At 33.7% G+C, this 20,638-nt stretch overlaps 1 protein-coding gene across 1 annotated transcript in view; it reads left to right on the top strand.

Moving 5' to 3' along the window:
• The window catches only part of Chm (CHM Rab escort protein), a 136,281-nt gene that overhangs the window by 55,801 nt on the left and 59,842 nt on the right, over positions 1-20,638 (top strand). Inside the window, exons 5-8 of the mRNA XM_021153427.2 lie at positions 1,125-1,494; positions 3,992-4,108; positions 4,612-4,732; positions 6,307-6,532. Coding sequence (XP_021009086.1) covers positions 1,125-1,494; positions 3,992-4,108; positions 4,612-4,732; positions 6,307-6,532 — 834 coding nt within the window. The remainder of the gene's footprint in view (positions 1-1,124; positions 1,495-3,991; positions 4,109-4,611; positions 4,733-6,306; positions 6,533-20,638) is intronic.

Genomic DNA, 20,638 nt, shown 5'->3' with positions numbered 1-20,638 from the left:
ACTTTCTCCTCTATAAGTTTCAGTGTCTCTGGTTTTATGTGAAGTTCCTTGATCCACTTAGACTTGACCTTAGTACAAGGAGATAGGAATGGATTGATTCGCATTCTTCTACATGTTAACAACCAGTTGTGCCAGCACCATTTGTTGAAAATGCTGTCTTTCTTCCACATATTTCAGGGGAGGTAGTGTTTAGGTTTGATAGTGGAAGGGCTAATGTTAGCTTTTGACACCCAGTTAGCATATGCTCACTTAACAGACAGATCAAATACAAGGCATTGGGACCAGGTGTTGAACAAAAAGGCAGCTCAGTGAGAAGAGTTAATTTTCTGGAAGAGAAATGTACAATATAGGCCAGCCAAATGTGAGTCTATTGCATCAAGATAACATTAGACTAAAACTGCTTACTATAGTAATAACTTTGGAAATGAAACTTTCAATGGAGTAACAAATATCAAGAATAAATAAGAAACAGTGTGAAAAGATCCTGGTAGGTACCATAGAATAATAGGAAAACTGTTGTTTTTTTGTTTTTTTGTTTTTTTGTTTTTCTGCAAGATTTTCTCCACTGGACTCAACATAGTCTGTCACACTATTAAGTGCAAAGAGCTTCATATTACTCCTCTTTGATAATTACCACTATTGAGCATTTGCTCTCCTCCAGATACAATGCTGGGCTCTTTGCATGCAACATGTTAGTTTAGTTTTAGACCAGATTGATGATAGGTTCTATTATCCCTGGGTATTATAGGACTAGAGAGTTAATTAGAAGTGGTGTTGTGGTTTATAGCTCTACTTGTTCATTTTGAAGATTACACTGTGTTGGTTTGCTTTTAAAATAAGATTCCTCTGTCTGCTGTAAATGCTTTAAAAAGTTCATGTTTATGGTCTCTTTAATGTTAAAATATTTTTTTATGGATTTCATATCTTAATGTTTCATGTTGCATTGAAACTTTTAACAGATGGTGGTTCAGTGTATGGGTCACGTAAGACAATATGTACCTTGAACTTAAGACAAAAAAGGATATAGGAATAAAATTCCTTTTGCTGTGAAAATTCTAAAAGAGTAAATTGCAGCAGGCTAGAACTATTGGAAGCATGATATTATTATCATAATCTCTTATTAGTCAGGATTTGCACAAAGATGTTGAAGAAGCTGGTGCACTGCAGAAAAATCATGCTTCAGTGATGTCCCCACATGCCACAGAGGCTACAGAGGCTGCTTGCCTTCCTACTGCAGAGGACTCATTAAGCACGGGGAGCTGTGAAGTACCTGCAGAACAAAGTCAGTGCACTGGGCCAGAGAGTTCACCAGAAGTAAACGATGCTGAAGGAGGAGAGAAAGAAACTCAGAGTGATGCAAAAAGTTCAACAGAACAATCAAGTGCAAATTTGCCTAAAGTACAAGACAACCCAGAGACACCAAAGAGAAATGTAATTACTTACTCACAGATTATTAAAGACGGCAGAAGATTTAACATTGATTTAGTATCAAAAGTAAGTACCAATTTTATGCATCTTAACATAAAACAACAATAATTTTTAATTCATTGAAAAAAGCATCTGGACCTCTAAGTGTACTTTTTTTTCCCTTTAGTTTCTGAATTGTAGAGTATTTTGCTTTATATAATGATAGTAAACAAAGTTATATAATTGGGTAACCACATACTTTCTTTAAATATAAGTTAAATAAAGGTGTTAGTATTAGTACACTTAATGTGCTTTTAAACTCAACTAAATATTTTTGTGTGTGTGAAGAATGCTATTGTATTAGGGCAGGTATTAGGCATCCTAATGTTCTAATGCATGGGCACTATCCATTAGAAGAAAAATTCTGTTTGTATCCAACATTTGTGTTCAACCTTCATGTTCTCTGCAAAAGATTTTATATAAACATACCTTAGCCCTTACAAAATTTAACCTAAATAAACTAATGCATTTTTGAAAATTTAATGGGCAGGTTTGCGGACATTAGAGTATACCTTCTTACTGGTGGTAGAGTACAGGAAGAATTCTTTTGTCTTTGTTGGAGTTTCCATAACTAACTCTAACATTAGCTCATTATAATATCTGATGCTGGACCATAGGAAGCTTTACAGTTGAACTGGGTTCCTAAGAAACAAGTCTATTTTTGTTTAAAACAATAATAAAATATCCAATCAGACATTGCCTTAAAAGATGTGATAAAAGAAAGGGAAGAATTCATGTGGCTTACATTTTGTTGATGAAATCTGGTATGTGTGGTCCCCTATTTGCTTTGAATTTAGTGCATGGAAATTTAAATATTTTACCACACAAAAGATTATACTATTCAGAATACTAGAAAAAAATCAACATAAAGGCTTTTTTTTGTTGTTCTAATTTAAACCTATTTAAGTAAGCTTATATACCTCAACTATGGAGCCAGTATGCCACATAGACCAAACCATGTTTAAAACAGCTTCTTAGTATTTTACTGTAATTACAGATTTGTTTCAAAACTCTCATCAGTATGAAATTGCTATGGTAGATCACGTAGGTGACGCTGGAAAAAAAAAGGCTTATGATTTCTTATGGTACCTGTATTATTTCCATGCTTTCAAAGCTTACGCTTAAGATCATTTTAATTGAAGTTTGGTTTTACTCTTTAGTGATAACTGAAACTAACTTGCTTTAAGGTTTATTTGACTTTATAAGAAATAATTTTGGGTAGAAATATATTAGTATTTTTAAAATTGTACCTGTTGGTAGAGTATTAAATCAGAAATGATTTTAAACAGATAAAATACCACTTTATTTTATAAAGTTAAGACTTGGAAATATAAAAACGAAGTAGGGTGTATCAGTTGTATACTCTGTTAGGGATGATGTAATCAAATAACATGGCATACTTATTTAGTCAGAGTATTTAGATTAATTTCTAAAAATGAGTTAACTCTGGTTGACCCAATGGTAAACTAATCTGATAGGTTATAAAATTGCACATAATTTCTATTGACTTAAAGTTCATCTTCTTGTGTGTTCAAACTAATAATTGAGAAAAGAATTAGGGATGAGATTATTTGTGTAGTCAAACATTTTATTTAATTTTTCTCTAGTTGTTATAAATATAGCTTTTATATTTTAATATATTGAGTTATAGATTATAAGTATACTGATCACAGGAAATAGTACATTGTATAATATTCATCCATATGGTTAAATTTCAAACATCCTAGATAATAGTGTTTAAGTTTTTCTTATTTTCATCTCTGCTATTAGAGATAAGCTGAAAGATTAAATCAGTCCTTCACAGATATATCAATAATAGAATTGAAGACTTCTTGAAAAGGTCATATAAACTTAGATTATGAGAGAATTTGTTTCTGTAATGGCAAATGTATCACAAATTCATGAGTGGTTATTTTCTTTGAGTTTGGTTTGTTTGTCTGTATTGGTGGCATGGGGTGGTCCACTGTACTTATCTCTTCTCATAAGCAACAGTCTGTTTCCAGTTCAAAATCTTGTATCAACCTTAGACATTGGGATCCTAGGGTATCCTATCTTTCAGATATCGAGGATAATTTAGAAGGAAATACAAAGGAATTGTTAATGTACTGTGTGCAGTGTAACATTCTTACCAGTGCTGAGAAGAGACTTCATAATTAAATACATTAACATTTCTTTAATGAAATTCATAAATGTTCATATGTCTAGGCAAGAGTAGCAGAACTATGTAGGAGTTTGGATCTGGTTTTACTGCCAAAATGAGTTCCAAAGAAACCTATTAGATTAAGATTTTTTTGGTTTGAATTTCCATAATGAATTGTGAACATTTAATGAATTGTCTTATATTATACTATATTATATATAATATTTCTAGATTTTTAAGTGTATATTTAACTTAAATTCTAACATGTTGTGTGTGTGTGTGTGTGTGTGCGCACACGCGCATTTTCATGTACATGCATGTCAGTTACCATTTTTGTTTGATTTGCTTTTGGTGTTATCCTCTAAAATAACTTTCTGTCTACAGCTTCTCTATTCTCGGGGATTACTAATTGATCTTCTAATCAAATCAAATGTTAGTCGGTATGCAGAGTTTAAAAACATTACGAGGATTCTTGCATTTCGAGAAGGAACTGTGGAACAGGTACTGTGCTGCTCAACTCTCTGAGACAAGTTACTATTACTCATGCTGGAAGGAAGGATAAGCAACACTTATTATTTCCTAGTAAGGCTGAGTTTCAACTTTGCATGGTGGTTTATAAATCTAAATACAAAATGAGCCCCATTAAAACTTCTGTTTTGTTTTGGAACATTTATTCCCCAGGTTGATTTTAATGTTGAGGAAATGCTAGTTTCAGTCAGCAGTACTATATTTGAATTGTCATTTCTTTGCTATTAGGGGTGACATGCCATTGCCCTTTTAAAGGCATGAAGAACAACTTGGCAGAATTAAGTAACAGAGCTCTCAAGTTAATTATCTCTGTAGTTAAGAGAGATGCTATTAGAAGTGATGAAAGGTGACATGAAGCAGCGAGAATGGAATGGAAATGATAACCTTGTAATGGGGAAAGGACTAAAACGTGGAATCCTGGAATACTTGTGTCAATAGGAAGTACTTTGAAACCTTCACTTTCAAATGCCTTTCAGGTCCCCTGTTCCAGAGCAGATGTCTTCAATAGCAAACAACTTACTATGGTAGAAAAGCGAATGCTTATGAAATTTCTTACATTTTGTGTGGAATATGAAGACCACCCCGATGAGTACAAAGGTATTGCTTTCCATTAACTTGTATTTTCTGATTATTAGAGATTGTAATTTTAATATGCTTCCTCAGGTTGGAAAACAACTGATTATTCTAAAATGCATTCTAACTTCTAGATCTAGTAAGCTATAGAAGCAGGCTTTTTGAATTCATTTAAATGAAATACTGAAGAAGTTTGTTCCTCAGTCATGCTAGACATATTTCAAGTACTTAGTACCTCTATGTAGCTAGTAGCTATAATGCAAATATTTTCAACATTGCAAGAATGTCATACCATCTCCCCTTTATAATTTTTTAAAAATTAAATACTGTTAACTGATTATTTAATCATTATATGTATGGCACTAGGAATTGAAGTGAAGACTTGGCTCATGATATAGTATATTACTTGGTTCTTGATATATGACATGCCTTTTTTGTTATTTCACCTTTAATATGTTGTTGTTTTGTTACTACTACTACTATTACTACTACTATAGTAATACGTTGCTAGATGTCATTTTTCTAGACTGCTTTACTTGGAAAATTGAGCTATTCATTTGATTGACATAAGTGCTGTGTCATGTATAGGGGAAACCTCCAGATCTAGAGAAGCTGAGGTTTAGTCCTCTTACTGTATTCTTAAGGCCAATTATTTTAGCTTGTTCAAAATTTATTTCATTATTTTATTGTCAGCTATTTTTTAAGTACATTGGGATGGAAATATTGTGCAAACTTAAAGTACTTTGTTGATAATATATAAAATGATAAAATATAAAATTACATTGAGAATTACATCATGATTTCTTTTGATGGAATTCTGAGATTCTAATTCTTGCTATTATAGCTTTAAGGCAGTGAATACCAGGTTTTTCTTTGCAGTACCTGGTCTTAGAGCCTCTCAGGAAGTTCGTTTCTATCATTTAATTGCCTTAGATAATTTCCATAAAGCCCTGTCTTCTGGCACAGGACTGGGTCCTCCCACTAGTTTTACTTGTTCTCTCTTACTAACAGAAAGGATTAATTAGTTTGATAGGTCTTCCTTATTATTTGATGTGTGATTGTCAGTATGTTGGATTCCAGCAGCCACAGACATATTAGTTTCATTATTTTTAGTAAAAGTTTTTATCCTAGGTTTGATGGAGAAGTATATTTTTACCGAAAGTATGATGCAAAATGTAACAAAAGTGACATTTTTATTAATGCATTTTATCAGTTCATTCCATTTTATCTTTAATATTTTTAGATATAAATGTTGACATTACTGTATAGTTTAAATGCTAATGAATTGAGGTTATTGGCATCCACAGCAACACATTGAGTTATTTAATACCTCCCTGGATTTTCACATCAATAAATTACTAAATAAAGATTCATTGTTTAAAGCTTTAAAAACTGTATTATTGATTCATTTAGGATAGTGAAGTTCTTTCATATTTTGTTCTTAAGGCCAATAAATAAATAGTTCATTTCCAGCTGTAGTAATGAGGACAACTTGTGTCCTGTTTGAAATCTTTAACAGGCCTGGCTCTAGTAATGTGGGGTGGTTTTAAATAGATATTAAACTTGATTTTAATCGATAAATTTTCATCTTTTCATAGCATATGAGGAAACTACATTTTCTGAATACTTAAAAACTCAAAAATTAACCCCCAACCTACAATATTTTGTCCTGCACTCAATTGCAATGACATCAGAGACAACAAGCAGTACTGGAGATGGTCTCAAAGCTACTAAAAAGTTTCTTCAGTGTCTTGGGCGGTATGGCAACACTCCATTTCTGTTTCCTTTGTATGGCCAAGGAGAACTTCCACAGTGTTTTTGCAGGTAAGTTATGATTTATATCTTCTAAAAGAGTTGTATGGAAAACATAACATGAAAATAAGACAGAAGTGAGCTGGGTAATGTATCCCTGTAATCCTACCATGAGGGTGTGAAGACCACTCTTGGCTACATAGCATGTTGATGCTAGGCTGAGTTATTGATGCTCCTATCTTAAAATCAATCCAGTGAAGAGTTAGTATATGCAAACATAGTTCATTTTATTTTTTATAAGTGATGTAATGTTTATTTCTCTATCTAAGTGGTATATTCAATTTGGCCTGATTTTGAACCTAAAATATATGTTATTGTGTGTATATGTATGATATGTATATATGTTTTCATATATGACATATGACACACACTACATACACACACACACTATATAACAATTTTTATTGTTATGTAATAGTTGATTGTGAATTTACCATAAGCTACTTTTGCATTTTTCTGCTGATGTTTTCTGTTAACATCTTTTTTTTTCCTCGAAATTAAAGATTTATTCAACATATCCTGTATGACAGCAAATTTTCAAAGAAAAGAAAATATCTTGAAATGATCTTTGCTTGGAAGTGGGAGAGATGTTTTCATATTGAAGTATAGACTCCAAGTTATGTCATGTGCCAGAAACAATACAAAACAATTAAGTACTACAGAGTAATTTCAAGGGGTTTATGTGTATTTGTCCCTTTGTAACAAATCTGTCAGTAGAAAGATCAAGCAAAGATCTGGAAGACAATCTAATTTTTTTTTTTTGATCCATATAGAGAACATGTAGGCAAAGAAGAGAAAAAGCTGGTGAAAATATGGAAAATGCTGAACATGTTCAAATGACTATACTAAATTCTTTTTTTTTTATTACATATTTTCCTCAATTACATTTCCAATGCTATCCCAAAAGTCCCCCATAGCCCCCCCCCCACTTCCCTACCCACCCATTCCCATTCTTTTGGCCCTGGCATTCCCCTGTATTGGGGCATATAAAGTTTGCAAGTCCAATGGGCCTCTCTTTCCANTGATGGCCGACTAGGCCATTGTATTAGTCAGGGTTCTCTAGAGTCACAGAACTTATGGATAGTCTCTATACAGTAAAAGAATTTATTGATGACTTACAGTCGGCAGCCCAATTCCCAACAATGGTTCAGTCGCAGCTGTGAATGGAAGTTCAAGGATCTAGCAGTTACTCAGTCTCACACGGCAAGCAGGCGAAGGAGCAAGAGCTAGACTCCCTTCTTCCAATGTCCTTATATTGTCTCCAGCAGAAGGTGTAGCCCAGATTAAATCTCCTTAAACTCGGAGATTTAATCTTCTGGAATCCATAGCCACTATGGCTCAAGATCTCCATACCAAGATCCAGATAAGGATCTCCAAGCCTCCAGATAAGGGTCACTGGTGAGCCTTCCAATTCTGGATTGTAGTTCATTCCAAATATAGTCAAGTTGACAACCAAGAATAGCCACTACAATCCACCCCTTGTCAACTTGACACAAATAATATCCCATGTTTACATGAAACAATAACAAGGTTGTGAATAAGCCTAACATGATATAACTATCCCTCGTACAATTGCAAACGCATTTGTAAATTTACANTGGGGCATTCATATTACTTTATAATCCTCGTTTCTGCAACTGGTTACGTGGCCTTAATTGGTATTTATAACTACCTTCCTCTACTACCCATTCTGTATTTCCTTCACCTTCGGCCAGCACCTCAGCAGGTCTTGGCTCTTTTCCTGGAGGATTGACCCATACCTTCATTCCTGATGGGTCTGCGTCCTTTGTCATCCTGCTTGGATTAGGCTGTTGTAGTTTCCCATTGACTTTAATCACAGGACATGGTAGTACTAGGAGACGCCCTAAGGGATCTCCTACACTCCAGACATAATCTTGCTTACCTCCATTGTGAAGAGGTAATCCAATTTCCCCATGGTAATCTGGATCTATCACTCCTCCTAACACGGTTATTCCTTTTTTAGCCTGTTGGTTTAAGGGCATTAGAAGCCCAAAATGACCAGGGGGAAGTCTGAGCTTCCAATTCAATGGAATGTTTATTGTAGCTCCTGGTAGGAGCACTCCCCTCTCTGGAGCCAAAACTTCTAGGCCAGCAGAACCTAGAGTTATGGGGACAGGAAGCAAAAATTTTCCTAGAGGGTCACTAGGAGTGATAGTAAGTGGAACTATTCCCTTTTCCACCCCTTGATTCCTGGACCCATGAATCCTGGCTATGGGTGAAACTGTACCATATATCGAGCGCTGATTCAAAGCATATACTGCCTTCTGAAGAACTCTACCCCAGCCTTCCAAGCTGTTACCACCTAATTGGCGTTGTAACTGCGTCTTCAAAAGGCCATTCCATCTTTCTATCAGGCCAGCTGCTTCAGGATGATGGGGAATGTGGTAAGACCAGTGAATTCCATGATCGTGGGCCCACTGTCGTACTTCTCTGGCTGTGAAATGAGTTCCTTGGTCAGAAGCAATACTGTGTGGAATACCATGACGATAGATAAGGCATTCTGTCAGTCCATGAATGGTGGTTTTAGCAGAGGCATTACGTGCAGGAAAGGCAAATCCATAACCAGAATAAGTATCTACTCCAGTAAGAACAAAATGCTGTCCTTTCCATGAAGGAAGCTCAGGCTGGCCTCAAACTCACCATTCTCTTGCTTCAGCCTCTAAAGTACTCAGATTATATAGGCATGTCCCACCATGCTCTGTTTACCTTTTTATTTACTAAAAACAGTCAAATTATGAAAATATTTGAGTTATTTTGTATCTATGAGTTATTTTGTATCTTACTAGTTGTTATATATTTTATTAGAAATTCTAAGTTTCAATTTTTACTAAGGTTTCTTTATTGAATTATCAGTTATTATGAGGCATTCAAGACTAATTGGAACAATTCTTTCAGTATTACATTAAATTGCATTATGAGGATAAAAGTATTTTGGAAGTTTTGATGCTTTAAGCTTTTGGGACCTAGTATATCATGTTTTTATTTCTCTGTATCTGCTCAAAAATATTTATGCGGGCAAAAGGTACACAGTCCTTTAAGAATTGTTTTCATAGTCCAATAAATTAACCTGAAGTTAGAATTTTCAAACGTGATTGAATTTTATTCCTGTTGATCTACTAATACTAGGAGGTATGTTTTGAAAATCTTCATGATACTATTGGTTTTGGCAATTTCTCCCTGTAATTTTATAAAAGATTACTTTATTCTGATACAGAAACTTGCCAGTATTTCTAATAAGGTTGATATTTTAATTATCTGTTACTTTTACTATTTTTACTCTAAATCTTATAAAAGATTTATTGCAAGCTGGGGATGGTGGCACACTCCTTTAATCCCAGCTCTCAGGAGGCAGAGGCAGGTGGATCTTCTGCTTTCTTTCTTTATTTTTTTCTTCAAATTCTACTTTTGGGCTAGTTGAGTAGTTACGCCAAGTTTTGTAATGTAGTTGGCTGCCTCCTCTCTCTGTGCCTTTTACTTTGCAGTGTTGTGGAGTTTGCTTGGGGCTCTGTTAGCATGCTCTTGCCTGTGTTGAGTGCTTTTGCTGAGCTGGCATGAGTCTGGTTAGGTGCAGTCTGCTCCTCTCCTCCTTTATACCTTTCCCTCCTAGGCTCTCTGTATCTGATAAGAACGATAGCCATTGACTTTCTTTTATGTTTTGGTCCGAATGGAATTCAATTATAGAAATGATCCTAGGTTATCAGTTCCTTGCAGTATTTTTAATGTATGTGTATTCTGTTGTTTATAGGTCATTTTTGCTCTTAATATTTTGAAATCAACGTAATTAATGATTTCTGTGTAAGTTGTATATCTTTTCTTTGAGGTGTTTTTAACAGTGTTTTTGATGTTCTACATTTTTACTATAAATCTTATAAAAGATTTATTGCAAGCTGGGGATGGTGGCGCACTCCTTTAATCCCAGCACTCAGGAGACAGAGGCAGGTGGATTTCTGAGTTTGAGGCCAACTTGGTCTACAAAGTGAGTTCCAGGATAGCCAGGGCTATACAGAGAAACCCTGTCTCAAAAAAACAAAAACAAAAACAACAAAACAAAGAAACAAAAAGAGATTTATTGCTTTTTTATGTTATGAGTGTGCATGTATGTATATGTTTATGTTTGTGTGTGTTTGTGTGTGTGTGTGCGCTCGAGCGCCCATGCACAGAATCCTCCCAGAGGCTAAAAGAAGGCATTTTTGCTTTCTCATTCTGTTTACTCTAATATTTAACTTTCACATGGTTGATTAGTTCCGTGTGTTAGTTCTGTGGATTCATTTTAGTGTCTTATTTTCTTTTGGAGTGCTTCCTTTGAACTGAGCACTCAGAATTTTAGATACTTTATATTGCTGGAATTACTTGGTTTTGTCAATGTACTACACACTTGAGGTGTTAGTATTTCCTTTCCAGTACCTTCACTTAGGTATAGACCCCAGTATATAGCTCCATCATAATACTGGCACAAAGCATTTGAACACGTTATTTTTTTTTGTCCAAGTGCTTATTGCTTGAGGCTTTGATTTCAACCCTAGTCTTGTATGTGTTTGAGGGGTTCTTTCCTTCAGTATCAATGGAAGCATGTATTCTCACACTTACATTTCCTAAATCCTTCATTATAAGAATGGAAGTGACTAATTTCTGAATATTATAGGTCTCTTTCTTCCTTCTGAATAGGGAAAAAAGATACAGATGAATGACAGAGTGTTGGATCCTTAAGACCATAGTTCGTCACATCAATTGAAATTACATAGGGATTTGTGATCCTCCTAAGTCTGCCTCTTCAGCATATCCTACTGGCGTGTGCCACCCAGATTATATTTAGGAATATATATGTATATACAAACACTTATATGCATTCTGTAACAGTTAGTAAAAAAAAAAAAAATTAAGGCCATGAATTTGAAGGAGAATGAGAAGAGGTGCATGGGAGGGCTTGGAGGGAGGAAAAGGAAAGGAGAAACATATTAAATATAATCTCAAAAATTAAAAAAAAAATAAAGGTTAAAAAATAGGGAGTTTTCACCTTTAGTTGCTGTTTCTTTCTTTTTTTTTTTTTTTTTCCAGAAACTATATTGTCTTTTCTTATATTGCCACACTTGCTCTTCCCAAACTAGGTGAAGACCAGGGATAGAATGAAAAGTTCCCTGTGAAGTCATCTGCAGCTCACTGACTTCCTTATTGATACTTTATAGAAATAGAAAGCAGCAACCTAGTGTCAGGTCACACAGTTCCAATCTTGGATCACCATAAGTTTGAGGCCAGCCTGGGCTACATAGTGAGATTCTAAAAATTATCATACAAAACGAAATAGTCGTTTCCTAAAAATTTGAAACCCTTATTTATATGCCCAAGTCTGAAATTTGTGAGGACTGTCACAATACCACAAGTAGGAAATTTTGTATGTGACTTCTTGTAGGTCATAGTCAAAAACTCATGCAGCAAACATATTCTATAATGTTATCTTCAGATGTTTTATTAGGTGATTGTTAAACACAAATGAATTTAATGTTCAAATTTTTGATCTCATCAAGATACCTTGTTACTTTTTATGTATTGCAAATATTCCAAAATATGAAAGTATTTCAGAAAGAGATCTATGTATAATGTCCTAGACGAACAGGAGCATTTTCTCTACATTGGTGGTTGATCTTTTTAAGGCCAAAATGCATCAGACCTTTATTTATTTAATCTTCTACTAAGTTATCAGTATCGTGCCTGTGGTTCAACTTTGATATTTTTTATGTAAAGTATACTTGATCTCCAACTTGAACTAGTCTCTCCAGGACTGGTACAATGAAATGTATGCATACTGGAAATAACAAACAACTCTTTTGCTTGAAGTATTATATCAAACTTCTAAGTAGTCCTTTAGTAATTATCACAACTGAGTTCTTAATTGTATTTTATAATGGGACTGTGTGAATTATGGTAAAAATGTATTAACTTGGCTTGGGGATACTATTTTCTAAGTTTTTAATGGATTTACTGTATAATGAACTATAATTTCATGTAAGTATTGATCTGTTTATATCCTAAACTACTAACACTACCACTATCTATACATCATCGCCTACGCTTTTTATCACCAGGTTATCAGAATAAGGTGTCACCTGTTCTGTGATTTCTAACCTCCATTCTGTATTCTGTTTTAATATAAGCCTCTTAAGCATTTCTCACAGCCAGTTACAACGTGTTCTCATCAAGGCTACTGTTATAAATGGTGTGCATGCATATTTATGTGAAGGATTCAAAGACATTTGTAAGTCATATCCTTGCATCCTAAATGAATTCTGTGTAAGCAGTATAACATTTTAACTACTAGAGATAACTTCCATGAATAAATGCCATTTGAGGCTTTTATCATTTTAAATAGGTATATTTTTTTAGCAATGAAAATGAAGCTTATTTATTGCGCTACCTAGTAGACATTAATATGTCAGAGCATATAATTGGGACCATATTGGAAAGAAAGTCTTCGAAACCTATGTATTTTCAAGTCTTGCAAGCCTTACAATTTTTTTTTTTTACTATAATTAGTTGCTTAATATTTTTTTTCTGCCAGAATGGACAGAATGTTTGTGTAGTATATAGATTTTTAAACAGTTTATTTTCTAAATGTAAGTTCTTTTTCTGCTTCTAACTTTAGGAATTTATTACTGCCATCTGTATAGTTGGTGATATAATAAGTTTTGGAACTACTTTCTAGTCCAGAATGAATTTTATAAACTCTGTCATGTTGTCTACAATCTGAGAAATGGAGCAGCACAGTATAAACAAATTTTAATTAAAAAAATTAATTTATTCATTCATTAATTCATTGTATGTGTATGTGCATGTATCATGCAAGTGCCACTGCATGCAGGTCCATGTCAAAGAACAATGTGCAGGGATCTGTTCTTTCCTTTCACCATGAGGTCTTAGGAATCAAATTTCTGTATCATGCTTGGCAGCAAGTGATTTACCTGTTGAGCCCTCTCACCAGCATGAGCAAGCAGATTTCACAGTTTTCATAATTAGGCTGGGACTTCCCAGGGAGTTTTGTTTGAGGGGAGAATGGAAATAAGAAGAGGGTAATTAGCTGTTAGTTTATCCAGTAATTCAGTCCTTCCGATGTGAAAAACGATTTAAAGATGAATAGGAATGTTTCAGTTTTAGCACATATGCATAAACATATACATGTATATGTGTGTGTATAACCATACACACCCAAATAAATTATCAATAGCAAATATTTTTGCTGAGTGTTCAGACTCAGCATTTCCCTGCATGCTATATGTAAAATATCAAGTAATTTCAACATGATATGTATGGAAAGTTGCCTGTTATTACAGGAAAATTACAGACCTGAAGCTGATCTCTGAATTAATGATTTTTAAAACAGAGCATGAGTGAGACCCAAATGTACAAAATATGTGAATGGATATGTACATATTTAACAACTTTATTTGAGATTATTGGAGCAACAGTAACAGAAAGGAAAGGGACTTTTCTATTGAATGCATTCAATTAGTAATGTCAGAAATGAACCCCAAATGGGGCACACAAATGCTGTTGTGATTTGATGGTAACCATTGGTTTGAAGGTTTAATACAGACTGTGAGATATTTGCTGTCGCTGTATCGTTTTTATCTTTTAAAGCCTTCTTCAGTCTGGAGTTCAATGTTAGATCAGTACATCAATACATTTTGCTTAATGTTTTATAGTTTCTTTTGGAAAAATCATAATTGAAAACACACTTTCGACCAAAGTAATCTACTTGTGTCATTCTCTAATAGCCAGGACTTCTTTTTTCCTCTAGGTAATTTTTAGAATCATAGGTGCCACTTGTTAATTTGGATGACTCTATCTGAAAATCAGGGAAAAGTCTTAAATGACCAGAGATTAAATTTTTGAGAAACTGAACATATACGTCAGTTGCATAAGAAATCAGAAAGAATGAAATAAGGGTTTTTGATGTCTGCCTCATTTGTATTGCCAGTGACAAATAAGCCTTAGATTTTTCCCTTTAACCAAAATTCCCTTAATCTCTTTTTATACAAAAAAGAAAAAATATCAAACTGTAATTCTGGGAAAAATATACCTGGGGGAAATGTTCCTAGAAATTGTTTTGATTGGTTGTTTGATTTTACAAATGAGGAGAATTCAAGTGAAAGGATATGGGGCTCGAATACAGATTTCCTAATGCATTTCTTGTGGCTCATTGACTGGACAATAGTTAGAATAACTTTATCTGAAAAAGGAGATATATCGAAGCTTCTTAATCTACAGTACATTAATCCTTGGAATTTGTATATATGACATATCATACATGTGTTTTCTTATAAAAGGAGTCCATAGTTTCATTAGATTTTCAAAGGCAGCTATGATTTAAAAGAATTGAGCCACTGATACGTATTTTCATAATTTAATATTTGTTAAGAGATCATAAAAGCAAAAGGTTGCAAGGAGTGAATTATGAGAGTACTTCCAAGATTTATTAAGATATATGATGTGGGTCAGGACACAGAAAACTTGGAATGTGTTACTACTGGAAGAGTAATCGGAATGTGCTTCTCCAGTTGGATACAAATGGCTACTTAATGCCCTGGTCATGTGGACAAAAGTAATTATAGTGAATTGGGTGACAGGGACTCCTGAGATCAAATGACGGCCCTGCTGTTTACTTGCTATGAATATTTGATCAGCTATCTAGTTAGAATAATAGTGGTGTCTCCCTCATGGGTTGTATTACAATGGCTAATATCTGGGAAATTCTTACAGTACTATATATTTATGTGTTGTGAAAACTTGTTGTTATTGTTACGATGATTATTAATGACCTTTGCTACTGCTTTTATTGAATGACCCCAGAACAAATGTGAGGTAGATTTGGAAGTAAGACTCATCACTTGTCTGAACCTGTTTTAATTAACTGTGATATATAAATGTAAAATACACAAAGTGTTTTATAGAACAGTTTTTCAGGTTCCCAATTAGAGATATTGATGTCAGTATGATCCTTTCGGTTTGGGGAGCAACTGTCCTCTGTGTTGCAGAAGTTTTAACAGTATCATTGATCTCTACCCATTAAACACCACTACTACTTTTCTCTATTGATTTGTAGCAGACAAAATCGATTTTTTTAAAAAAGCCTTGAGATATTTTTGAATGTTCCATTTAGGCAAATGCATCCAATTTAGGGTATATTAAATTTTCTGAGTAGCACAATAATATAACAAAATGAGCACTCTAATGAGCCCCTGCACTAGTTACATGTTGAAAGAGTGAGACTAAAAGTTTCCATCCAGTATTAAAAATCATTTTGTACTGTTTCAATGATGTAATTTGGAACAATATAAAGTTTCTTTAAGGAGTAGAGCAGTCTAACATACCTTCTTAGCATTTAAATCAATAGAACAATTTAAGTAGGACATTTAGCATAGGAGATTCTAAATATATATTAAAAAGTGAATTATTGGGCAACACAAGATCTTCATATTTAGGGAGAAAATAAAAATCTGAGGGTGTAAAAGGAACAAAAACCTGTGACTTCATGAAGAAGTACTATCCCAGTCTTGAATTCCATATCTTCTATAGACTAAGGTGATTGTGTATCTCTCACCTACTCTATGCTTGTATGGATACCGATGTGTAAATGGGTGTATATATACATATACTTTAAATTTTAAATGGTGAAGTAACCTAGTATATGAATATATACACCATAATTTAGTAATTCCCCTATGTTGACACCAACAAATAAATCCTAACATGGTCTTTACTATGTAAGAAATATAATATTGTGGGAAATTTTTTCATAAACAAGAACAAACCCATTATTTATTATTAAAAGAATTAGAACCCTCTGGTTGTAGCTACATGGTAGTTTTTATACACAATTTTGGGTTCCATTACCAGCACCACAAAAAATAAATAAGAAAGGAAATAATCAAATTTCATTACTTTTTTTGTTTCTTTTTGCTGTGTAGCCCAGACTTGTTTTAAACTTACTATGTAGCCAAAGCTGACCTCAAACTCTTACGGGTACTTCTGCCAGAGCTTCTTAAGTGCTACGATTATAATCATAAACTATGATCCATGGCTTCTGTAACCTATTATCATTATCACATTAAATATTTTGGTATATTTTCTTTTCTATCTGCTCAGTCTATAAATCTAAAAGAATATATATGATTATAATTTTCTTATTCTTTTGTATTTGACTTTCAACTATACCACAAACTTAAAGCCATCATTTAAAAAGCAATTCTCTGTTTAAAATAAAAAATAGCAAAAGCCTTGATAGAGCAAAGGAATTTGCCAAATCCCTGACCGACCTGTAACTTCAAATCTAGTTTGTCATCATTTGCTTAAATTTTACAAATTTTGGGATACTGCTACATCGCATGTCTAATTTTATCTGAATAATATATGTAACTGTATTTATTTACAAAATCTCTGAGTACCTTAAAAAATCTTTGTGATTGTCAGTCTGCACCCTGTGCAAATGATAAAAAACTACTAAGATACACTCAATTGAGAATTATTCTCATTAAATCACAAGAACAATGTGGAATAGATTATTTAAAACTTTCTGGAAAGTTAAGGAGCTATATTTCAAGAATTAGTATAGACTCTAGAATTCTGGAAGATAAAATAAATTTAGCAATATACCTAATTTTCTGAATCAGTTGTATATTATTTTAAGAACAGTTTTTTTTCCTAGTTACTAGGTTAAATTTTCATAGGAGTGATATAGGGTAAGCATGGTTATGTTTGGATGGTTGTGTGTTTCTCCCTTGAGGAGACAATGTGTGGGATCAACACCAGGGTGGTGAGATAATCCATCATTCTGAAACCTGTTCTATAGTGATGGATGGATAGATTGGTAAAGTAACTCAATAATCTTCATTCTTTTTCCAGGTTATTCACAGATCAGTGAGCATTGCTGTTAATAAAGCAATGGAATGCTTTGTATTCTTGCCTATATTACTCTTCAGATTTTGACAGGGAAAGAATTAATGTGAATAACCTCTTGCTAATATTTAAGTATATTGTGTGTGTGTGTGTGGGGGGGGACTCCATTATAACCCTTAAGAGTTTATTGGTGCTTCATTGGCTAAGTAATACAGTGAGCTTCTATTTTTAGAAATAGCCCACTGCAATTCTGATTCAGGTAATAGATTATCTTGATAGTAGGTATGAGAACTTACCCAAGCTCATTTCCTCTTCTTATTAGATAGGTATAATATTCCAGATCTTAAAATACTTCCAGGAATATATGTTAGGATCAAATATAACTGGTTCCTTCCAGAGTAAGGGTGATATTTCAAAGAAGGCCAGTATTTGAAACTAAAATTTTAATTTGTTTGAACTGGAAGTTAACACAGTATTAATCTACAAGTCTTTAAAAATAACATTCAAAACCACATTTAACATCTCTTTGGAATAACCCTATCTCCTTAATAAGTGTGATAGAAATAGTATATAAAGTGTGATCATTTTAAATATAAATTAGAGGTTGTCATTCAACATGAAACAAAACACAAATAAAACAAGAAACCAAAAACAAAGACAGTCTCCAAATTCAGTTCTGACTATCTTTCAAATTATTTGTAATTGTTTATTGCTGAACTTTTCTTTTAAATTCAAAATACTTCAGTAGTCTTCCTTATAGTATGGAAAAGACAAAGGTAATAATTTAATATTATCTACAACGCTTAGATTTTTTTAATTATAAACAAATAAAAAATTATGTGTATGGTTGTTCTGCCTGCGTGAATACCTGCAGTATGTGTTTGGTGCCCATGGAGAGGGAATTGGATTTCCTGGAACTGAAGTTACAGAGAGTTGTGAACTGCCATGTGGGTGCTGCGAATCGAACCCTGGTCCTTAAGAAGAACAGCCAGTATCCTTAATGAATGAACCATCTCTCCAGCTCTTACCCTTGGATATATTAAGACTCAAATGTAATGATATAAGAGAACATAACTGTATTATATAAAGTGAATATAGATTATTGTTATTTCAGAGTTGTATAAATTTACAGTCCTGGTACTTATGAATGTTTTGGTGACTACTGTGCAATGCATTTAGATATAGTAGCCTTTTTTCAGGTGATATAAACTGGATCTGGCATTAAAATTCAATAATGTAATAACCCAGTAATTTATATCTGCTGATAGCTATGCTTGGTATGTTAAAACTCAGTCATCTTTATCTCTATGTAGTTCCTATCACAAAATGGATCCCCTATCAGTTTTTATTGTTGTTGAATTTTTATGTTTTGCTCATATGTCATTACAGTTAGAACTCTCATTGGTAATGTTGTGAGACAAAACTTTTCCTATGGTGACATAATACACATGTCTACTCACCCCAGTTAGGGATTCTATAACACACTAAAGCACAGATTCCACTAAAATTCAACTTGGTGAACCAATGCATTTCATTGGGATCACTTATGGGAATATAGTTACTGGGTTACTTATAGGAGTAGAAATGACTTAAAGCCACCAAGACCTCCTTCTCCCAGCATGGGCAACATCTCATAAAAGCTGGGAACCTGGAGTACACTGCACAGCCTGCAAGAAGCACAACAGGTTGGGAAGTATCCCTTACAATTCTGGTCTAAACTTCCAAGCAGCAGATTTTCTCACTTGAGAGTCTTTGCAGCCTGGCTTGTCTGAGAGTCATCTTTGTAGTTTGTCTTCTTTGAGTGAGACTGTCAGCTTTTCTTGTTTACTCCTGCAGGGATGGGCCTAAAGAATCTGCTCAGTTTCAGGGATTTCCTAAAGCTAGTTTGAATTGTTTACCTATTTAAGAGCTTCCCTCAGGATAGAATGTTTTGATCTCTGGAAAAAAAAAAAAAACAGTTACACAATGGATATATATTTAATAAGTTAAATATTTTAATTGGACTAGAAATTATAAAAAACAAATTCTGCAGTACGAAATGAAGAAGTAGAGTAAAAACTTGTTCTTGACTGGGAAGATACCTCAGTAGAGTGGTTTCCATGCAAATATTAGGCTCTGAGTTTGATACCAAGAACCTACAAGTAAAAGCTATTTGTAGGGTTTGAGAAATAGTTTACTAGTGAAACTGCCTGCAGTGAACACCCCAAGTTCAGATTCCCCAATATCCTTGTAAAAATATGGACATAGTCTCCTGTATCTGTGGCCTTAGTGGGGAGGGGCAGAGGTAGGTGGATCACCAGAGTTCATTGGCAGGTCAGTGTAGCCAGCACATCTCAGTGGGAGACACTACATCAAGAAATGAAGAACAACACCCACAATTGACCTCTGGCCTCCACATATATGCAAGTGTAAGTAGTTCTGCACATATACAAAATCCCAAAATACTTTTATCTCATAAAATTTGCCTGATTTGAATTTTGTCATTCAAAATTTTTTGTTCATTTTTAACAGTTTAAATAGTATTGTTGTATACTCTGTATGTAAACAGTTTGCTAAACAAATAAAAGACATGAGCAGGAAGGCATAGAACCATCTCCTATCTTAACCTATTAAGAAATTAGACTACTTTGAATTACTTCTAAGTGATTCCTGTCATCTTGAGTTATGTTCTGTGTGGTAACACAAACCACATGGAAGTTGTTAACCAGGATTTTATAATGAGCACTTAACTGGTCTTCAGTGACTTCATGAAATTAGATTTACTCTACTGATGCACAAATGTCTGTAAACACCTGAACCTTTCAAGCCTTTTGCATTGCCATTTTAGGGTGATTTTGCTGTTGTTTTAAACAACAGTGTCACTATTTTAAAATAAATTTCTAGAATTTTAAAATAGTCTTTTCTTAACCTACAGTAATCTTGGTCTTTTATGCATATACTGATATTCTTAAAATGCATCTATAGGAAATTATCTCTAAAATAACCTTGTTTGTTTAGTGAATGATTAACTTTGTCTCTAGTCTTATATTCTTCTGTTTTTAATTATGTACTTAACAGAGGGTTTTATTTTAAAGGACTAAGGAAACAGATATTTGTAAAGCTCTTACCATGTACCTGATACACAAATCAACAGTAGCCAAACAGCAAAGTACTTTTTAAAAAAAAAAATTTAATTAGGTATTTTCCTCATTTACATTTCCAATGCTATCC

This window comes from Mus caroli, chromosome X (assembly GCF_900094665.2).
Source record: "Mus caroli chromosome X, CAROLI_EIJ_v1.1, whole genome shotgun sequence".
Lineage (NCBI taxonomy): Eukaryota > Metazoa > Chordata > Mammalia > Rodentia > Muridae > Mus > Mus caroli.
Note: the sequence above shows the minus strand (reverse complement) of the source record. Positions and strands in the feature narration are given on the sequence as shown.